The sequence below is a fragment of the Felis catus genome, chromosome D4, assembly GCF_018350175.1.
Source record: "Felis catus isolate Fca126 chromosome D4, F.catus_Fca126_mat1.0, whole genome shotgun sequence".
Classification (NCBI taxonomy): Eukaryota; Metazoa; Chordata; class Mammalia; order Carnivora; family Felidae; genus Felis; species Felis catus.
This window is the reverse complement of record NC_058380.1, coordinates 66,180,832-66,197,233: the sequence shown is the minus strand read 5'-3', so window position 1 is coordinate 66,197,233 and position 16,402 is coordinate 66,180,832. Positions and strand designations below refer to the sequence as shown.

Genomic DNA, 16,402 nt, shown 5'->3' with positions numbered 1-16,402 from the left:
AAGACTTTTGCCTTTGGACAATCCTGCAAGTTGTATAGGTGAGGTAGGAGAATGAGATGAGATGCTAATAGAGTTGGGTGGATTCCACACATGCCTGTGAGCATTGTGGACTCACAGACAGGTGGCAGCCATGGAAGGAGCCGGGTCTGGGCTTAGGGAGCCTGCAGGGACAAAAGAGGTTGGGCCCCTGCCATCAGAGGACGCACAGCCTTGGGGCAGAGCACCACTGAATGTGTGTTAGGGATGGGGTGCAATGGAAGGGGCCCCACTCTGGCAACCTTTACTGAATTCGCATTCTAGGTCTTACCAAAAGGAGGAGAACTGAGGGAAATTTGGGACATTGACTGTGGCATTGAGCTTTGTCTCAGCCAATCATTTTGTGAAGATTTTAGAGTGTGAGCTTCAGGAGGTACTGTGTCTTACTCTGACTTTTGCATCAAGTCACAGTGCTTTAGAGAGAACTAGAGAGCAATACACAAATCTGTTCCTTTGATATTTTTAGTACATTCAAGCATAACATAAAGAATGTGACTATGCATTAAATTGTAGAATTTGAAGCTAGAAAGGATATTAGAAATGACTTGATACAACATGTCATTTTGTACTTTTATTTTACTAGTGGAGAAGATAAGACCCAAGAGGGCAAGTGTCTTGTTGGTGGTCCACAGGGATTCAGAGCTCAAGTCAGGCACAAAGGCCTTGTCTTTTGTCACCCAGGGTGCTTGCAAACAACCTAGCTCTTCATGCACTGAGCACCCTCTCCCCATCCCTCCCCAACCCCAATTCTCTACTCATTTTAAGACATAAAGTGAGTCTTTCCATTCTGCACCAGATTTTCAGCACATTGAGCATAACATGCAGACTCCTTCCCTGACCTGATCATCTGGCACCTGCCTCCCTCCACCCCTCCTCTTCCACTTTCTCCCTCCTAGCTCATCTCGCCCCAGCCACACTGCCTTCCTGCTGTTCCTCAAACATGGAAAGCTCATTTTCTCACTTTCTATTGCCCTTGCTTATAGTGCTCTTTCTCCCCAAATCTTTTCCTGGCTTCTCTTTCTAATCGTGTATGCCTTGGAAGAAGTATCACCCTCTTTGGGAGAAGCAGCCCTGTTTCCCCCCGTTTCCCTCTTATTTTGCTTTATTTTTGGCTAGGTGACATTTGTTTATTGCCAAATTCCTGCACAGGGATGCAAGCTCCATGCAGGCAGAGAGTTTGTCTTGTTCACCCCGGACTCTCAAATGTGCCGAACAGTGTCTGGCACGTAGATGCTCAGTGAATATTCGTTGAGTGAACACAGGGGCAGGAGACCAAATGCTGGTGGATTGCACTGACTGGAGTTTGGTAGGTGAGCATTTTGGGCCTCTTTGTGTTCCATCATCCTTAACTGCAAAGGAAGTTTGCGGCTCACAGGTCTGTGGGGAGATCACACAAATGGTGAGGGGATAGATGCATGTTTGTGGTTGTTATTGATTGATCTGTGCTCCTGAGGCACCAGGAATGGCCAGGCCCTCTCGGGTGATGCTACCTTTGATGTCTTCCCTCTGCAGAGACATGCCTTGCTCAGTGGGGGAAGAAGAGTGGACCACCGCCCCGGTTCCCCAGACCATCACGAAACTCTTCCAAAGTGGCAACTGGACGATGGAGAACCCCTCACCCGCCTGCCAGTGTAGCAGCGACAAAATCAAGAAGATGCTGCCTGTGTGTCCCCTGGGGGCAGGAGGGCTGCCTCCTCCACAAGTGAGTCAGTCTCAGTGTGACTGAGCAGATGGCGGTGCAGAGTGGGCTGGGGCGCTTCCGTTAGGAAGAAGGAATGGATGACCAGTCATGCAGGGGGTTGTCTTTCAGTCTTGATCTTAATTCTGTGGGGACAACAAGCATGTGAGTTTTGAAGGGAAGAAGCTGGTCCATAAGTTTCTAACTTAGCTTAGCTTGTTTCTCTAGTTTGAAAAAAGTCAGCCTAGCTTACTTACCTGTTCGAATTAAAGCCAGAACCCAATGCTCGGGATCAGTGGGCTGTGGAAGACACACTCTGGCTTCTCCTGCTGAGGTAGTGTTGACAGAACATATAGTATGACAGGCTGGGCTTCATCCCTGGTTCTGCCACAGATGAGCTGGTGACCTGGGACAGGCCCCTCAGTGCCTGGACCTGTTTCCCCACCTCTGAATTAGAGAGGCTGGCCCATGAAGCTTCTGTGGGTCTTAAAATTCTGACATTCTCTGAGACTGTGAGTGTGGGGAGCAGTCCTGAGCCTTTTTTCTGAGAACGATTTCAGGAAGAGGCTTGTTTGTGATCTCCCTCTGCTGCTGTATCAGTATCTAGGTTGCAGGGTGAGGACAAGTGATTTCAAATGGGTGTGAGAACTTAAAGGTATCCTGGTTACTTCTCCCTAAAATAACAGCTCATCTATTCATCAGTATAACTCCAGTGAACAGGAGAATTCACTGGGCATAGAGTCAATGATACTGCTCCCCTAAATACCTTTGTGACTATACAGAATCATATTCTACTGTCTATTGTTTAGCAGTTCAGAATAATTTCCTGGGAACATGTTAGCTTGGCAGAAGGGAATGGCCAATGCTGAGGGCAGAATGGACTAGGCCTTGGTGTTTGGATGATGGCAGCGCCTGGGGTCTGGTCATACTGTGGTCCATGTTTGAGGGACATGTGTCACTGTAGTCTTTGATTTTTTGTTTCTGTTCCAATTGTGGTCCATAAAGACACTTGTGCTTGGTTTTTCTGTGATGACAGAGGAAACAGAACACTGCAGACATCCTTCAGAACCTGACGGGAAGAAACATTTCGGATTATCTTGTGAAGACCTATGTGCAGATCATAGCCAAAAGGTCATTATTTACTAAACCTGGCCCTTCCTGGGTAGGGGAATTATAGGTCTAAAAATAGCAGGCTGAGTGTGTGGGGGGAGGGGAATTGAAGACATCAAATTTTGGCTGATGTTGGCTTTTCGGAGTTTAGGATATTTTCCTAAGCTAGAAAAGGTAAGTATTATGAACTTTTAGTGTTAGCATCAATGTTAGGGCTTTCCAGCATAATCACAGTGCTGTGCATTAGAAAAGTTCTTGAGATCAAATGTACACTGTTGATTGTAGTTAAAAATACTGTATTCTATACTTCCAAGTTATGAAGCAACTAGATCTTAAAAATGTGCTTACCACAAAAACGAGAAAATAGTTAGAGGACATGATGGAGGTATTAGCTAACAGCACCATGGTAATCATATTGTAATACATAGTACGTCAGATCAAATTGTTATACACCTTAAATTTGCACCAGGTTATTTGTCAACAACAAAAAATCTGGATTCAAATTTGAATTCTACTTATTATCTGTTTTACCAGGAGCAATCAGTTGTCCTTAACTGTCCTCTTACTATTCTGTGGTGCAGATGAAATGACATGATACATATAAAGGGCCTCTCCTGAATGGAATGCATGATAATTTTGGTAATATGTAGTGCTATGAAGTGAGCCCTGGGCCAACTCAATGGTCTGACCTGGCTGTGGAACCTTGAGAGAGCCATGAACGTTCCTGGGGCATCACTGCACAGCATTGAGTACTTGATGCCCAGGAAATGTTCATTCTGGTTTCCTTTTGGTTTGTTGAGCCTCTCTATTAGGTATTCTCAGTGACTTTAAATGACAGGGCTGGGGTGTGCTTGAATGATAATCACTGCGAGTTTCCAAGAACGAGGCATAACCTTTCCATGTCCTCCATAGTTAACATATTACCTGAATTCAGTAAGTTTCAGGGTGCCTATCTGGCTCAGGTGGTATAGAACATTCGACTCTTGATATCAAGGTCATGAGTTTGAACCCCACTTTGGGTGTAGAGCCTACTTAAAAAGAATTTAAAAACATCTTTTGGTTCAGTCACATCTTTGTAAGGTGGCTTTTGAATTGGTTTAACCCAAAGCATGATTTTCATATAAATAACATGGTTTTAAGATGGGGAGAAAAAGACACAGTGACTGGGGCATCCTTCCGTGGGTACCACCCCCCAACACCAGCCTGATCACCGGATTCTTTGTCTCTGTTTATTTCCTCAGGTAGATAGTAACTTCTTTTGTATCATCAGGAATAGGATCAATGTTTCTTCACACTGATTTTGGTTTCTTTTTCTTTGGCTTCTGCAGTTTAAAGAACAAGATCTGGGTGAATGAGTTTAGGTAAGTTGATCTCTTCCTGTGCTTGCTTTTATATTTTCTGGACTCCAGTAGTTCAGAAGGATGACTTTGATCCAGGTATCCCAGATCCCAGGAGGCTGGGGTGTGGGGATTACTTGGTGCTCAGCTGCTACTTCAGACGCCTTTGAAAGATTTGGCACTCTGATCCCCTGGAGGATATTCAGCAGTTCCTTAGAGGTCTCTAGGGATTTAACAGGGAAGCACAGTGTTGTGAGGAAATACCTTATGCTGTTGACACATTCCCAAGGGGTACTAGGGACTCCAGGACAATTTTTCAGGCCTCTAGAATGAGACCAAGAAGATCTTGGATGAAATAAGAGGCATCAAAGTTACTTATCTTCACAGTGTTTGAACTCCTTTATCTATGTAGGTTTTGAAGGAACAGGTAGCACTAGGGAAGAAAGGAACAATGCTTGAAGCCAATTTGTACTTACTAGAAAATGAGATAGCTTATATGGCTGCCTCAAAACTTAGCTCCATCACCGCTTCCCACTTTTCCTCTTTGCTTTTTCCCCAAGGGCCAGCACCCACAGACCTCTGCACAGAGCAGATGCAAACTGGGACCCCTAAAGTAGTCTTCGTGCTAGAAAAGAGCCAAGGCCTGTCTATAAGCCCTCCTCCCCAGGCTACTCTGGTCAGTGTCCCTCCTGCAACTCGCCATCTGATTGTCTCGAAACCCAGAACCCTGCCCAGACACCCACGTGCAGGCCTGGGACATCAGGCTGTGAGGCGAACGACCATTCTTAATGTCTCAGACATCTCACTCTGTGTATAATCACATGCAGGTCCTTCCCACTTGTGCGGTAACCATAAGAGTTAAGAGATTGCCAGAATTCATTAGAGGAGGCCAAGATGCAGCTTTCTCCAAGGCCAGCTTTAGTCCTTCTTTGAATAAGCAGTTCACCTATGTGAAGCATGCACAAATTCACGGGGTGTCTGCTGCTCAACAATACTGTGTACCGTGCTGTATTTTAATGCCAGGATGTTCTTGTAGGTACGGAGGGTTTTCCCTGGGTGCCAGTAATTCTCATTCACTTCCTTCAAGTCAAGAAGTTAATAATGCCATCAAGCAAGTGAAGAAACACTTGAAGCTGGCCAAGGTATGGTATCCATTCTAGGACACGTCAGAAAAATGGGCCTAGAGTTGCTGCTATGTGGGAGTAGTTGACAGGTACATCTAATCACCGAGCCACTTACTGTTTTTAAGATTTTTGAATACAAAGCTGTTGTTGGGATTTACTGATCTTGTGCCAGCCAAGAGTAGGGTACACAGTGTATGTTTAATATCTGAAAACATAGATCAAAAAAAATTCAGAGATTTAAAAGCTCTCAGAATAACTTCAGTTTGTGAATTTAGCCAGTAGGCAAATAAACTGGGCTTCAAACATACTTTTCTAAAACAATCACTGGTTAAACAGGAAATGAATTATTTCCTTAAAGTTGGCAGCAGGACCTCTATAAAGCACCCACTTCATTTCTCAGTACTTCTGGTTTCCCATTTTTTTTTATTAAAAAATTTTTTTTTAATATTTGTTTATTTTTGAGAGAAAGAGAGAACGTGAGTGGGGGAGGGGCCAAGAGAGAGGGAGACACAGAATCCAAAGCAGGCTCCAGGCTCTGAGCTGTCAGCACAGAGCCCAACATAGGGCTCAAACTCATGACTGTGAGATTATGACCTGAGCTGAAGTCGACCGCTTAACTGACTTAACCACCCAGGTTCCCTCCCCGCCACTCCAATTTTTTTTTAATGTTTAGTTTTGAGAGAGAGAGAGAGAGAGAGAGAGAGAGACAGACAGACAGACAAGGCAGGGGAGGGACAGAGAGAGAGAAGGAGACACAAAGTCTAAAGCAGGCTCCAGGCTGTCGAGCCCAGAGCGGGGCTCAAACCCACAGACCACGAGATTACGAGCTGAGGTTGGATACCTAACTGACTGAGCCACTCAGGCGCCCCTCTGGTTTCCCATTTTTAAATGAGAACTGAGGGGTCAGATGACCTGCATTCCAGAATCATAGGCAGCCACAATAGTCCTAAAGTCGTATCGCCACTTTTGACGCACAGACCCTACATATCCAATACCTCAGCACACTGAGTGTAGTTCTGGGTATTAGGAGGACTCCAGGGCAAAACTTGGGAGAATCCTCACCACTCAGTTAAGTGAGACATCTGCATCTTGGGACTTTGAGTCACCAGGCATCCCTGCAACTCCTTCAAGACTTGTGGTTTGGGGCAGCACGAATGCTTAAGATTTCTGGTCACTTGTTTCTTGGGCGCCAGTTATCCAGTGGCTTCAGATCTCACCTCAGTGAACAAAGCAGTAAAATATTGCTCCTCACATCGTTGTCCCGTTGCCCTTCCCTGTGAACCATCCCAGCTGACGCAAGTTTCTTTTGTTCACAGGACAGTTCTGCAGATCGATTTCTCAGCAGCTTGGGAAGATTCATGACAGGACTAGACACGAAAAATAACGTCAAGGTAAAGCCCTTTGTTCTAGTAGCTTCTTGATGAACGACTCATAATGTTGACAGGTGTGTTCATGACAGAAAAGAGCTACTAATTTTACCACAGAGGCCATACAGTATAGAAATGAAGAGAATTTGCTTTGCCACCAGACATACCAACCAAGTGAACTATTGTGACCGTGACCAAGTTACCTAACTTATCTAAGCCTCAGTTTACTAATCTAAGAAAGGGAGATCAGGGGCGCCTGGGTGGCTCAGTCGGTTAAGCGTCCGACTTCAGCCAGGTCACGATCTCGCGGTCCGTGAGTTTGAGCCCCGCGTCGGGCTCTGGGCTGATGGCTCAGAGCCTGGAGCCTGCTTCCGATTCTGTGTCTCTCTCTCTCTCTCTGCCCCTCTCCCATTCATGCTCTGTCTGTCTCTGTCTCAAAAATAAATAAATGTTAAAAAAATTAAAAAAAAAAAAAAAAAGAAAGGGAGATCATAATCATGGCTCTCTTAAAACTATGGTGAGGACTGAGTGAGTTAAAGGTATAGGGTCGTTGGCACGGCACCTGGCCATATGATTTGTGCTCCACATACCCTGGCTACTGTGATTACTTTGCCATGTTCTCAGACTATAATGTTTTATCTTGGTATATGACTGGAATTCCTAAAATTTACGCCCATGTTTTTTTGTATGTGCATCTACCTCTGGAAGAAGGATTTGGAAGCATTACTTTGTACCTGGTGTATTTTATTTTAGGTGTGGTTCAACAACAAGGGCTGGCATGCCATCAGCTCTTTCTTGAATGTCATGAACAATGCCATCCTCCGGGCCAACCTGCAGAAGGGAGAGAACCCCAGCCAGTATGGGATTACTGCTTTCAATCACCCTCTGAATCTCACTAAGCAGCAGCTCTCAGAAGTGGCTCTGTAAGTGTGACTGTGTCTGAATGGGTGGGGTAGGAGGATGAGAGGGTGTTGGTGGACTCCTGGAGTAGGGGAAGGAAGTGTGAAACTGGTTTTGGATTATCAGCAGAGGTCACAGTTATATTATTGTATATCTGGATTATTAATTCAGGTTCTGGGTAGAAAATGATCATATGAATTGGCTGATAGGGATTAAACTGCAGAAGATAAAGGACCCTGATGTCTAAAGACCATTACATTTAGTGAATTTATGTAAACTAAAATTGTCAATAAAATCCTAAAATACTTTATCTCACCATTTACACATTGGTTAACAAAAAATCAGGGTGCCTGGGTGACTCGGTTAAGTGGCCGACTTCAGCTCAGGTCATGATTTCATGGTTTTTGGGTTCAAGCCCTGTGTGGGGCTCTGTGCTGACAGCTCAGAGCCTGGAGCCTGCTTCAGGCTCTGTGTCTCCCTCTCTCTCTCTGCCCCTCTCCTGGTCACGCTCTGTCTCTCAAAACGTGAATAAACATTAAAAAAATAAATTTAAAAAATGGTTTTATTAGTTTTGAAACCACTGTTTTCTAAACTTGGTAAAGCATACTTTTATCAGCTTGTCTTTTTAATTCCTCAGTCAAGAGTGTGTGTGTGTGTGTGTGTGTGTGTGTGTGTGTGTGTGTGTGAAGTTTAAAGCCAGTATAATATAGTTTAAAGGGCATAGCCTTTGGAATCATACAGATCTATGTTTGAATCTGGTTTCTAAATTTCTAGATGTATGGTGTTAAATGAGGCAATTCATGTAAGTTGCCCAAGTCTAGCACTCAGCATTAGATTCTTCCCTGTATATGGAGCATGGCACAGCTATTTCTGCTGAACTCATATAGAAAATGTATGTCACTAGGATCTTTATACCAACTTTATATATAATTAATATATATAAGAATAGTTTATATTATATCCTCTTTAATGAGCTTATAATTCTTAAAAAAAGAATCTGAGAATTTTTGTTACATATGCTGCATACTATTGTTTTCAAATTTATTTAAAGCCGGAAATTAACTTATTTGAATAGTTTTACACTAATATTTCTGCTTTATTTAGTTTTCAAGATATAGTAGTCCTATATGTGTGAAAATTTATAACTTAATGCTCTTAAGTGTCAAGAAAGGAAGACCAAAGTGAATGCCATTTGACCATTCTTAGACTTTTTAAAATAATTTCACTATGGTAATGGGTTCTTTTTTGCCTCACTGAAATCACTTTTGCATTTTAATCATCAGAATTTTTTTTTACTTGAAAATAATCATCTTTAACCCTGAATGAAATTCGTTTGGTGAACAGATATTGTTCCCTCAGATCTCAGACACTTGTGTGTTTGTGTGTGCGCACGTGTGTGTGCACGTGTATCTCACTTGATTGGGTCCTCAGCTGCATCATTGGCTTCTCATAGCCTCACTGCCTTTTGTTTTCAGGATGACTACATCAGTGGATGTCCTTGTGTCCATCTGTGTCATCTTTGCAATGTCCTTCGTCCCGGCCAGCTTTGTGGTGTTCCTGATCCAAGAGCGGGTCAGCAAAGCAAAACACCTGCAGTTCATCAGTGGAGTGAAGCCTGTCATCTATTGGCTCTCCAATTTTGTGTGGGATATGGTAAGAACTCCAGTCTACTGCTGTTTTATAAATCATTAGGGCTGTGGGTTGGACGAAAGAGCCCCCCGCCCTGGCTTTTCTAAAAGTGTACTAGCTAGTCAAAGATGAATGAAAAAGGAAAAGGCAGAGGCAGTTGTATACTCTCATGACACTAAATATGGCATCAAATACAGAGCTGATCTCCCGCTGGAAAGAAAAATCTGTCCACGCTGCAATTAATACCACTGCCGCTAATTTCCTAATTGACCATTTTTCAAAGTAACATCAAGCTGGAAGACCCTTAGTCAAAACTTCAGTGCCTTTACCTTGTCTGGTAGGTTTTCACCACCAGAATCAGGGTGTTCTTTACCTTGGTAGGAAATCCATCTTTCAGTTGAAAACTCTATACATTTTACCCAGAAGCTTATCCATCCATTTCAAATATATTTTTATGCCAGCTCTAATACATTGCTTCTGTTCAGACCAATATAGAGGACTTAAAAGAATTCTGAACTTCTAATTTTCGTAAAGTGGAGTTGAAGTTTATCTCCCTTGACTTCCATTAATTGTAAGCCACACAGAACAAATTTAATTCTTCTCCCACCGCACAGTCCTTCAGGTATTTAAAGACAGCTTTCATTTAACCCAGGTCTTCCCCATATAAGATGATCTATATGAGAACATACTTTGTAATCTCTAAAGCACTGTACAAACATGAGTAATGATGATGATGTTTGTTTTGATTATACCAAGCCTCTCAGACTTCTCACTGTTCCGATATGTTGCCTTTCTATGGCCATGCCCCACGTTGTTAATGTTCCTTTTGAAAAGCCAAGCCAAAAACTAACCTTGTGTTCAGGCTGAGGTCTGAAGGGTTACATATCTAGAGAGAGTTGATCTTTATGCCATACTTTCATTACTTAGCCCATGGGTATTACATGGGGAGGTAGCACTGTCTAGATGGCAACTTGGTAGTGAACTGTAATTTCCATTTCATGTAATGATTGGTGAATGGGGTCTCTTTCACTCTATACTAACGCAATTGATTTTCTGAACCTAAACTTCATGTTTATCCCTATTACACTGCATCTTGTTTAGTATCCATTTGGTTTTGTTTTTGTCTTGATCCAGTGATTACTTCATTTGGTAAACACATACTTAAGTGCTCACTATGCGTCTGACGGTGGCAGGCACAGGAGGTTCAGAGATGGAATATCAAGTCTGTGACCTCAGAGCTATCCCTTATCTTCCTGTGTATTATCTGTCCCTTCCTGCTTTAGAGACTCTGAAATCCACTAAAAGCATGTCTTCATCTAAGTTGTTGATAAACATACTGGGAAGAATGGGGCTGAGACAGAGCCCTGCAGTCTGAAGCTCAAATTCTTTTAACAGCCAACAAGCCCACTTCCCCTCCCTGCCTGTACTTTGGTCCGCCAGCTATGAATTCTCATAATTGTCCTGTAGTCAGGTCTTTATATCTGCATTTTAATGCTTGACACACTGTCAGGACAGCCTTGAAAATTATTCTCAGTGTGATGAAACAATTGTGACATTCATGTTATGAGGTAAGCGCTTATAAATAGATTACATGTGAGATTGAACTTGGGCAGACTATAATATAGCATTAACGATGAAGCACACAATCATCTTTGGGAAGAATAATGGAAGCTTATTTGCTGCTGTGAAATTGTAATTACTCTGACTGGGAATCCATTGTTCAGTATAAGTTTACTGAGCGTGACACCTTGGCTTAGCTGTTGGAAAGACAGAAAGGGCATGCAGTTTATAAAATCAGCCAAGGGTAAAATGCTTGTCAAAATGTATTGTCCGATATTTTGATTAATGCTTTATGTGGCTTCATTAATTCAAAGTTATTCTCCCAATATGTTTATCTGCCCTTTCTTGTCCTATGATGGCAAAGACTTGAGATGTGTTGTGTCTCTGACTCAGGGGTGAACCTTATTTCCTTGCTTTTCACTTTTAGTGCAACTATGTGGTCCCTGCCACGCTGGTCATTATCATCTTCATCTGCTTCCAGCAGAAGTCTTACGTGTCCTCTACCAACCTGCCTGTGCTAGCCCTTCTACTTTTGCTGTATGGGTAAGGCACCTGTGGATGGGGGTAAGGCATATAGTGCCCAGTTTCTGAGGGAAGGCAGGGGACACCCAGTGGACATGTGTCTTTGTGCCTCACCAGGTGGTCGATCACACCTCTCATGTACCCAGCCTCCTTCGTGTTCAAGATCCCCAGCACAGCCTACGTGGTCCTCACCAGCGTGAACCTCTTCATTGGGATCAACGGCAGCGTGGCCACTTTTGTGCTGGAGCTATTCACCAACAATGTGAGTCTGCTGAAAGAGCAGCTCTTGTGGGGACGAGCATCTCTGCGAGCCAGAGGACAGCATGGAATAATGATCTAATGCTACTTGTCTGTGGTGTTGACTCCGCTGACCACTCCATCCTTTTTCAGATTCTCTCCCCGCCGGGTTTGAATAGCATGTCTTTCTCCTCCTTTTTTTTTTTTTATATATTTCTTAGTTTGATCAAACCCTTGAGTTTCCTTTGACAGGTTCTTTTGTACTCCTTTCTGTTTAAGTGTTGCTCTTCCCACTATTTGGTTCTGTGCCATCTTTGCTTTCCACTTGAGATGTTATCTCTGTGTGATGCCATTCATTCCCGAGGCTTTGACCAACCCTCTCTCCGTGTCTTACATAGTTATCTCCCGGATCTATGCCTTTAGCCCTCATTGTTCCCTGGAACTCTAGTCTCACGTTTTCACTTGCCTAGCAGATGGCTCCAGTTAGATTATTTCTAGATGCCCCATACTTGACCTGTCCTAATCATCTTTTCTTTCAAAACCTAGTACTTCTCTTGCCATTGCCGTCCCACCGGATGGCATTCCTATCTACCCAATCACCCCAGCTGGTAGTATTATAGTCATCGTATATGCTTTTGCTTATGTCCCACATTGAACTGTTTACCTTGTCTGGTTTTCTGGTTCCAGATCTCTTTAAGGGCCCTGTCCATTCCTGTTGTTACTGTCTTTGTCCAAACACCTTAACTTAGCATGCAAGGCCTTTAGAGGTGCACAGCTCTTCCTGGCCAAATCTCACCACACCCTTTCCCAAGGCTCTCTAGTTTTAGCTGAGTTCGTTGTTGGCTTTAACCGTCCATACTCCTGTAGGCCTGACTTCTTTTATTACAGAGCCTGGTAGTATCTCACTAAGTCTTCAATACTCTGCTCAAATATGAAGCTTTCCTTACCTGCCAAGCGGGAGGCGCTCTCTCTTTCTCCTGTGCTCCCCAAACCCTCAGTTCATGCCTCCAGTACTACCAGTTATGTAGTAATTTCCTCAGAGTAGAGACTGTTTATTAACCTTGGCCTCCCCTGTGCCCTAACACAGGGCATCCAGCACATGGCAACTTAATTGTTGGCTATTTGGCCACTGGCTTGACGTGTACAAGAAGGATTTTTAAAATGCCTACAAAATCCTGAAACTGAAATATTACCCAGACACGAGCAATTTGCTTTTGAAATGCTAAGCCAGTATTTTATTACGGATTTGCCTCTGATTAAAAATAACTGTTTCCAAACTTTGCTCCTATTTCTATATATTCATAGCATTACTTCAATTTTTTTTTTTTACTTCAGATTTTCTTTTTTTTTTTTTTTCAACGTGTATTTATTTTTGGGACAGAGACAGACAGAGCATGAATGGGCGAGGGGCAGAGAGAGAGGGAGACACAGAATCGGAAACAGGCTCCAGGCTCTGAGCCATCAGCCCAGAGCCTGACGCGGGGCTCGAACTCACGGACCGCGAGATCGTGACCTGGCTGAAGTTGGACGCTTAACTGACTGCGCCACCCAGGCGCCCCTACTTCAGATTTTCTAAAGAAATTTTATTGGGTTATGTATCATCAACTATGGCTGTTACTATTGATTGGTGTCTGAATTCAAAGGTTTAGTTTGACCCCAGCGAGTCCAAATTTTTCTAATCTCTCGTATTTTAGGCCTTGATATATTTTTAGCCTAAACCACAAATGACATTCATTTGAAGAAATGACATTTCTTTCTTATTTTTTTTATTTTTTATTTTTTTAGAAACTGAATAACATCAATGATATCCTGAAGTCTGTATTCTTGATTTTCCCACATTTTTGCCTGGGACGGGGGCTCATCGACATGGTGAAAAATCAGGCAATGGCTGATGCCCTGGAAAGGTTTGGTGAGCGACAGCAGTGGCTAGAGGGTGCTTTCATGGAGATGACAGTTTTCATAGGCCTTGGGACTCTGGGCTTTGATTTGGAAAGAGACTGGTGACTGGGCATAGGACTTCCCACCACTCAGAGGGTTCATGACAATGAAGCTGGATGTGGCATGGATCTTTTGATGCAACATTTGTCTGTGCCTCTGATAGCCTTGAGAAAAGTGAGAGGGCAATTTTGGAGGTAAGGAGGTAAGGAAAATACTGGCTTCATCCTGGACCCAGTGCATAAAGCCACTGGTTGGGTCTGTTAGTCACTGGAAAAGGCAAACCACAGTTATAATTGGATACAGTCCAGAGAACCAGAAGGAAGGGTACAAACTTTGGCTCTGACTACTAGGAAAGTCGTGGGTCTGCAGAGTGGCCATCTATTACCTTTTACAAAGTCTATAAAAAGGTAATTTATTGCAGCTTTTTCAATCTCTAGAGTCTTGAAAAATATTTCTCCTGTGGCCATATTACTGTTCTTCATCCACTGGCTCATATAGCTAGATGGGCCATGTTATTTAATGGACATAGAAGAGGGACTATTTTTTCTTTCTTTTCAATTAACAAGTGCACAGGAGATGTATAAAGAATGTAAGGAGTATTCCCATAAAGCCAGATGATTTAATTAGTTCAATAGGTTACATTATATGCTACTGAAAGGGGCATCTTTTTAAAGCACTCTCTAATCTTCAGTGAAACAGTTTGCTAAAATACCCTTAAAATTATCCTGGATTGTTTGCCTTTTTAAAAGGGATTTGTGGCATGTCTCATTAAAAAGGAAATATAAGATATGAAATTAGAGATCTAATACATGTTAGTTCTGAAATTCTGACTGATTACTGGGTCATAGTATATTTTCCCAAAATGCTACTCTAAATCAGACTTGAAAAGTAATCACTCCCTTACTTGTCATAGACAAGAACCATTGGTGTTTTTGGGAACATAGACAAATTTGAGCCTGAATTTGAGGAAGGGCCATGGTGTTTGGTGCCTCCATTCTGACTGGATCTCTACATTGTGTCTTCAGGGGAGAATCGTTTTGTTTCACCACTGTCTTGGGACTTAGTGGGACGAAACCTCTTCGCCATGGCTGTGGAAGGGGTGGTATTCTTCCTCATCACTGTTCTGATCCAGTACAGATTCTTCATCAGGCCCAGGTGAGCTTTTTCTCAGAACTCATGGAGCACCTGGTTGAGGGTCACAGAGGAACATGGGAAGCACTAGTCAGTGGTGGTTTCTTGGCATTGATCTCAAGACAGTCCAACTGATTTTCCTAATGTGGGTATCCTCTAGCCCACAGCACTGCGGATCCTAAAAATTAAAGAGGGTGTATTTTATAGGACTTGCTTAGAAATTGGGTCTTTGTCTTGAAAGATACCTTGAAAGGTTGATTTTTTTTTTTTCTTAAAAATTTTCCCCCAAGACCTGTAAATGCAAGGCTTCCTCCGTTGAATGATGAGGATGAAGATGTGAAGCGGGAAAGACAGAGAATTCTTGATGGTGGAGGACAGAATGACATCTTGGAAATCAAGGAGCTGACAAAGGTGAGACAGTACAGGCTGTAACAACTTGTATTCAGTTGTTTTCAGCTTTATATGTTGGAAATGGTCATTTTTGCTGATTTGCTTAATAAAAAGAGCATGTTTCCCCAAATATGTACATCTATACCAAGTTTCTATCTAGTATTTAATTTTATTTAAAATACACTGAGGGGACTTCTTAATGAAAGAAATCCTACTGAGAATATTTTATAATATGAAGTCTTGTTCTCAAGTATATTTGTTTTTCACACTTACACTTTTGTGTTTGTTATTAAAACATACTAAAATTGTACATCCAGTCAAAGCTGAGGTAGGAAGAATAAATGGCTGATTTTGAGAGTCATAGTCTAAAAAGCTGGCATGTCTCCATATGTCTCAGGAGGAAGGTTTGTTTCAGCCCACGCTAGGTGCCAGAATCCCAACAATTTACTTTTTTATAATATGTACAAACAATATTTGCAGTGCTTCAATGATACATTTTTACCCTGCACAGTTTAATTTTTTAAAAATCTCTCAAGTAAATGAAAACTTATATTTCAATGACTAATATGTCTTTGGAGAAGGTTGATAGTAGGCACACCTGGGTGGCTCAGTCAGTTAAGTAGCCAACTGTTGATTTCCGCTTAGGTCATGATCTCAGAGGTTCTTGAGATCAAGCCCCATGTTAGGCTCTGCACTGAGAGCAAGCATGGAGCCTGCTTGAGATTCTCTCTGTCCCTCCCTCTCTCTGCCCCTCCCCCACTTGTGTGAGTGTGTGTGCGCACACGCATGTTCTTTCTCAAAATAAACATAAGGGGTGCCTGGGTGGCTCAGTTGGTTAAGTTTCCGACTTTGGCTCAGGTCATGATCTCATGGTTCATGCATTTGAGCCCCGCATAGGGCTTTCTGCTGACAGTGCAGAGCCTGCTTGGGATTCTCTCTCTCCCTCTCTCCCTCTGCCCCCCTCCCCCCAGAATAAATAAACATTAAAAAATAATAAAAACAAATAAACATAAAAAGGTTGATATGAAATTAAAAATAAAAAGAAGTTCACTTTTATTTTGAGCTTCAGAGTCCTTCAGAAGCCAGTTGCTACAGAGACAGACCAAGGCTCTTAGCATATCAAATGTGTGACTTAGTTTTACTGATGAGTCTTACTTCATGTGTATTTGGGTTATAATTCCCTCTTCCACAGTTGCTTGGGATAGCTATGATTCACTATGGCTCATGAATGTGTGCACTTTGTCGGTTGCAGATCTACAGAAGAAAGAGGAAGCCCGCTGTTGACAGGATTTGCGTTGGCATTCCTCCTGGCGAGGTAAAGGCACTTTGTCTACACTTTTCTTGTCCTTATTAATTCAAACTGTCTACCCAATCAAACAACATCTGGAAGGGTTAAAAGTGAGTTTTAAAGGCTTCTCTATTCATGTGTATGTGGAGCAATTA

The 16,402-nt window shown here is 42.6% G+C and overlaps 2 protein-coding genes across 6 annotated transcripts in view; one reads left to right on the top strand and one right to left on the bottom strand.

Moving 5' to 3' along the window:
• ABCA1 (ATP binding cassette subfamily A member 1) overlaps nt 1-16,402 on the top strand; it is a 325,465-nt gene that overhangs the window by 297,412 nt on the left and 11,651 nt on the right. For all 4 annotated transcript variants that reach the window (XM_045042502.1, XM_019816257.3, XM_019816256.3 and 1 more), the window contains 13 exons: nt 1,549-1,738; nt 2,751-2,845; nt 4,153-4,185; nt 5,198-5,303; nt 6,602-6,676; nt 7,406-7,575; nt 9,028-9,205; nt 11,169-11,284; nt 11,381-11,525; nt 13,286-13,409; nt 14,464-14,593; nt 14,860-14,980; nt 16,212-16,274. In XM_045042502.1, the coding sequence (XP_044898437.1) occupies nt 1,549-1,738; nt 2,751-2,845; nt 4,153-4,185; nt 5,198-5,303; nt 6,602-6,676; nt 7,406-7,575; nt 9,028-9,205; nt 11,169-11,284; nt 11,381-11,525; nt 13,286-13,409; nt 14,464-14,593; nt 14,860-14,980; nt 16,212-16,274 (1,546 nt within the window). The remainder of the gene's footprint in view (nt 1-1,548; nt 1,739-2,750; nt 2,846-4,152; nt 4,186-5,197; nt 5,304-6,601; nt 6,677-7,405; nt 7,576-9,027; nt 9,206-11,168; nt 11,285-11,380; nt 11,526-13,285; nt 13,410-14,463; nt 14,594-14,859; nt 14,981-16,211; nt 16,275-16,402) is intronic.
• The window catches only part of LOC101080332 (protein NipSnap homolog 3A-like), a 43,010-nt gene continuing 27,202 nt past the window's right edge, over nt 595-16,402 (bottom strand). The window contains exons 8-9 of one of the 2 annotated variants that reach the window (XR_006588493.1): nt 1,972-4,384; nt 595-1,860 (exon numbers count right to left, since the gene is read on the bottom strand). The gene's annotated coding sequence lies outside the window, so the exon portion shown is untranslated. Of the gene's footprint in view, nt 1,861-1,971; nt 4,385-14,484; nt 14,624-16,402 lie in introns of those variants that run through there. The other variant, XR_441728.4, reaches the window with a different exon arrangement.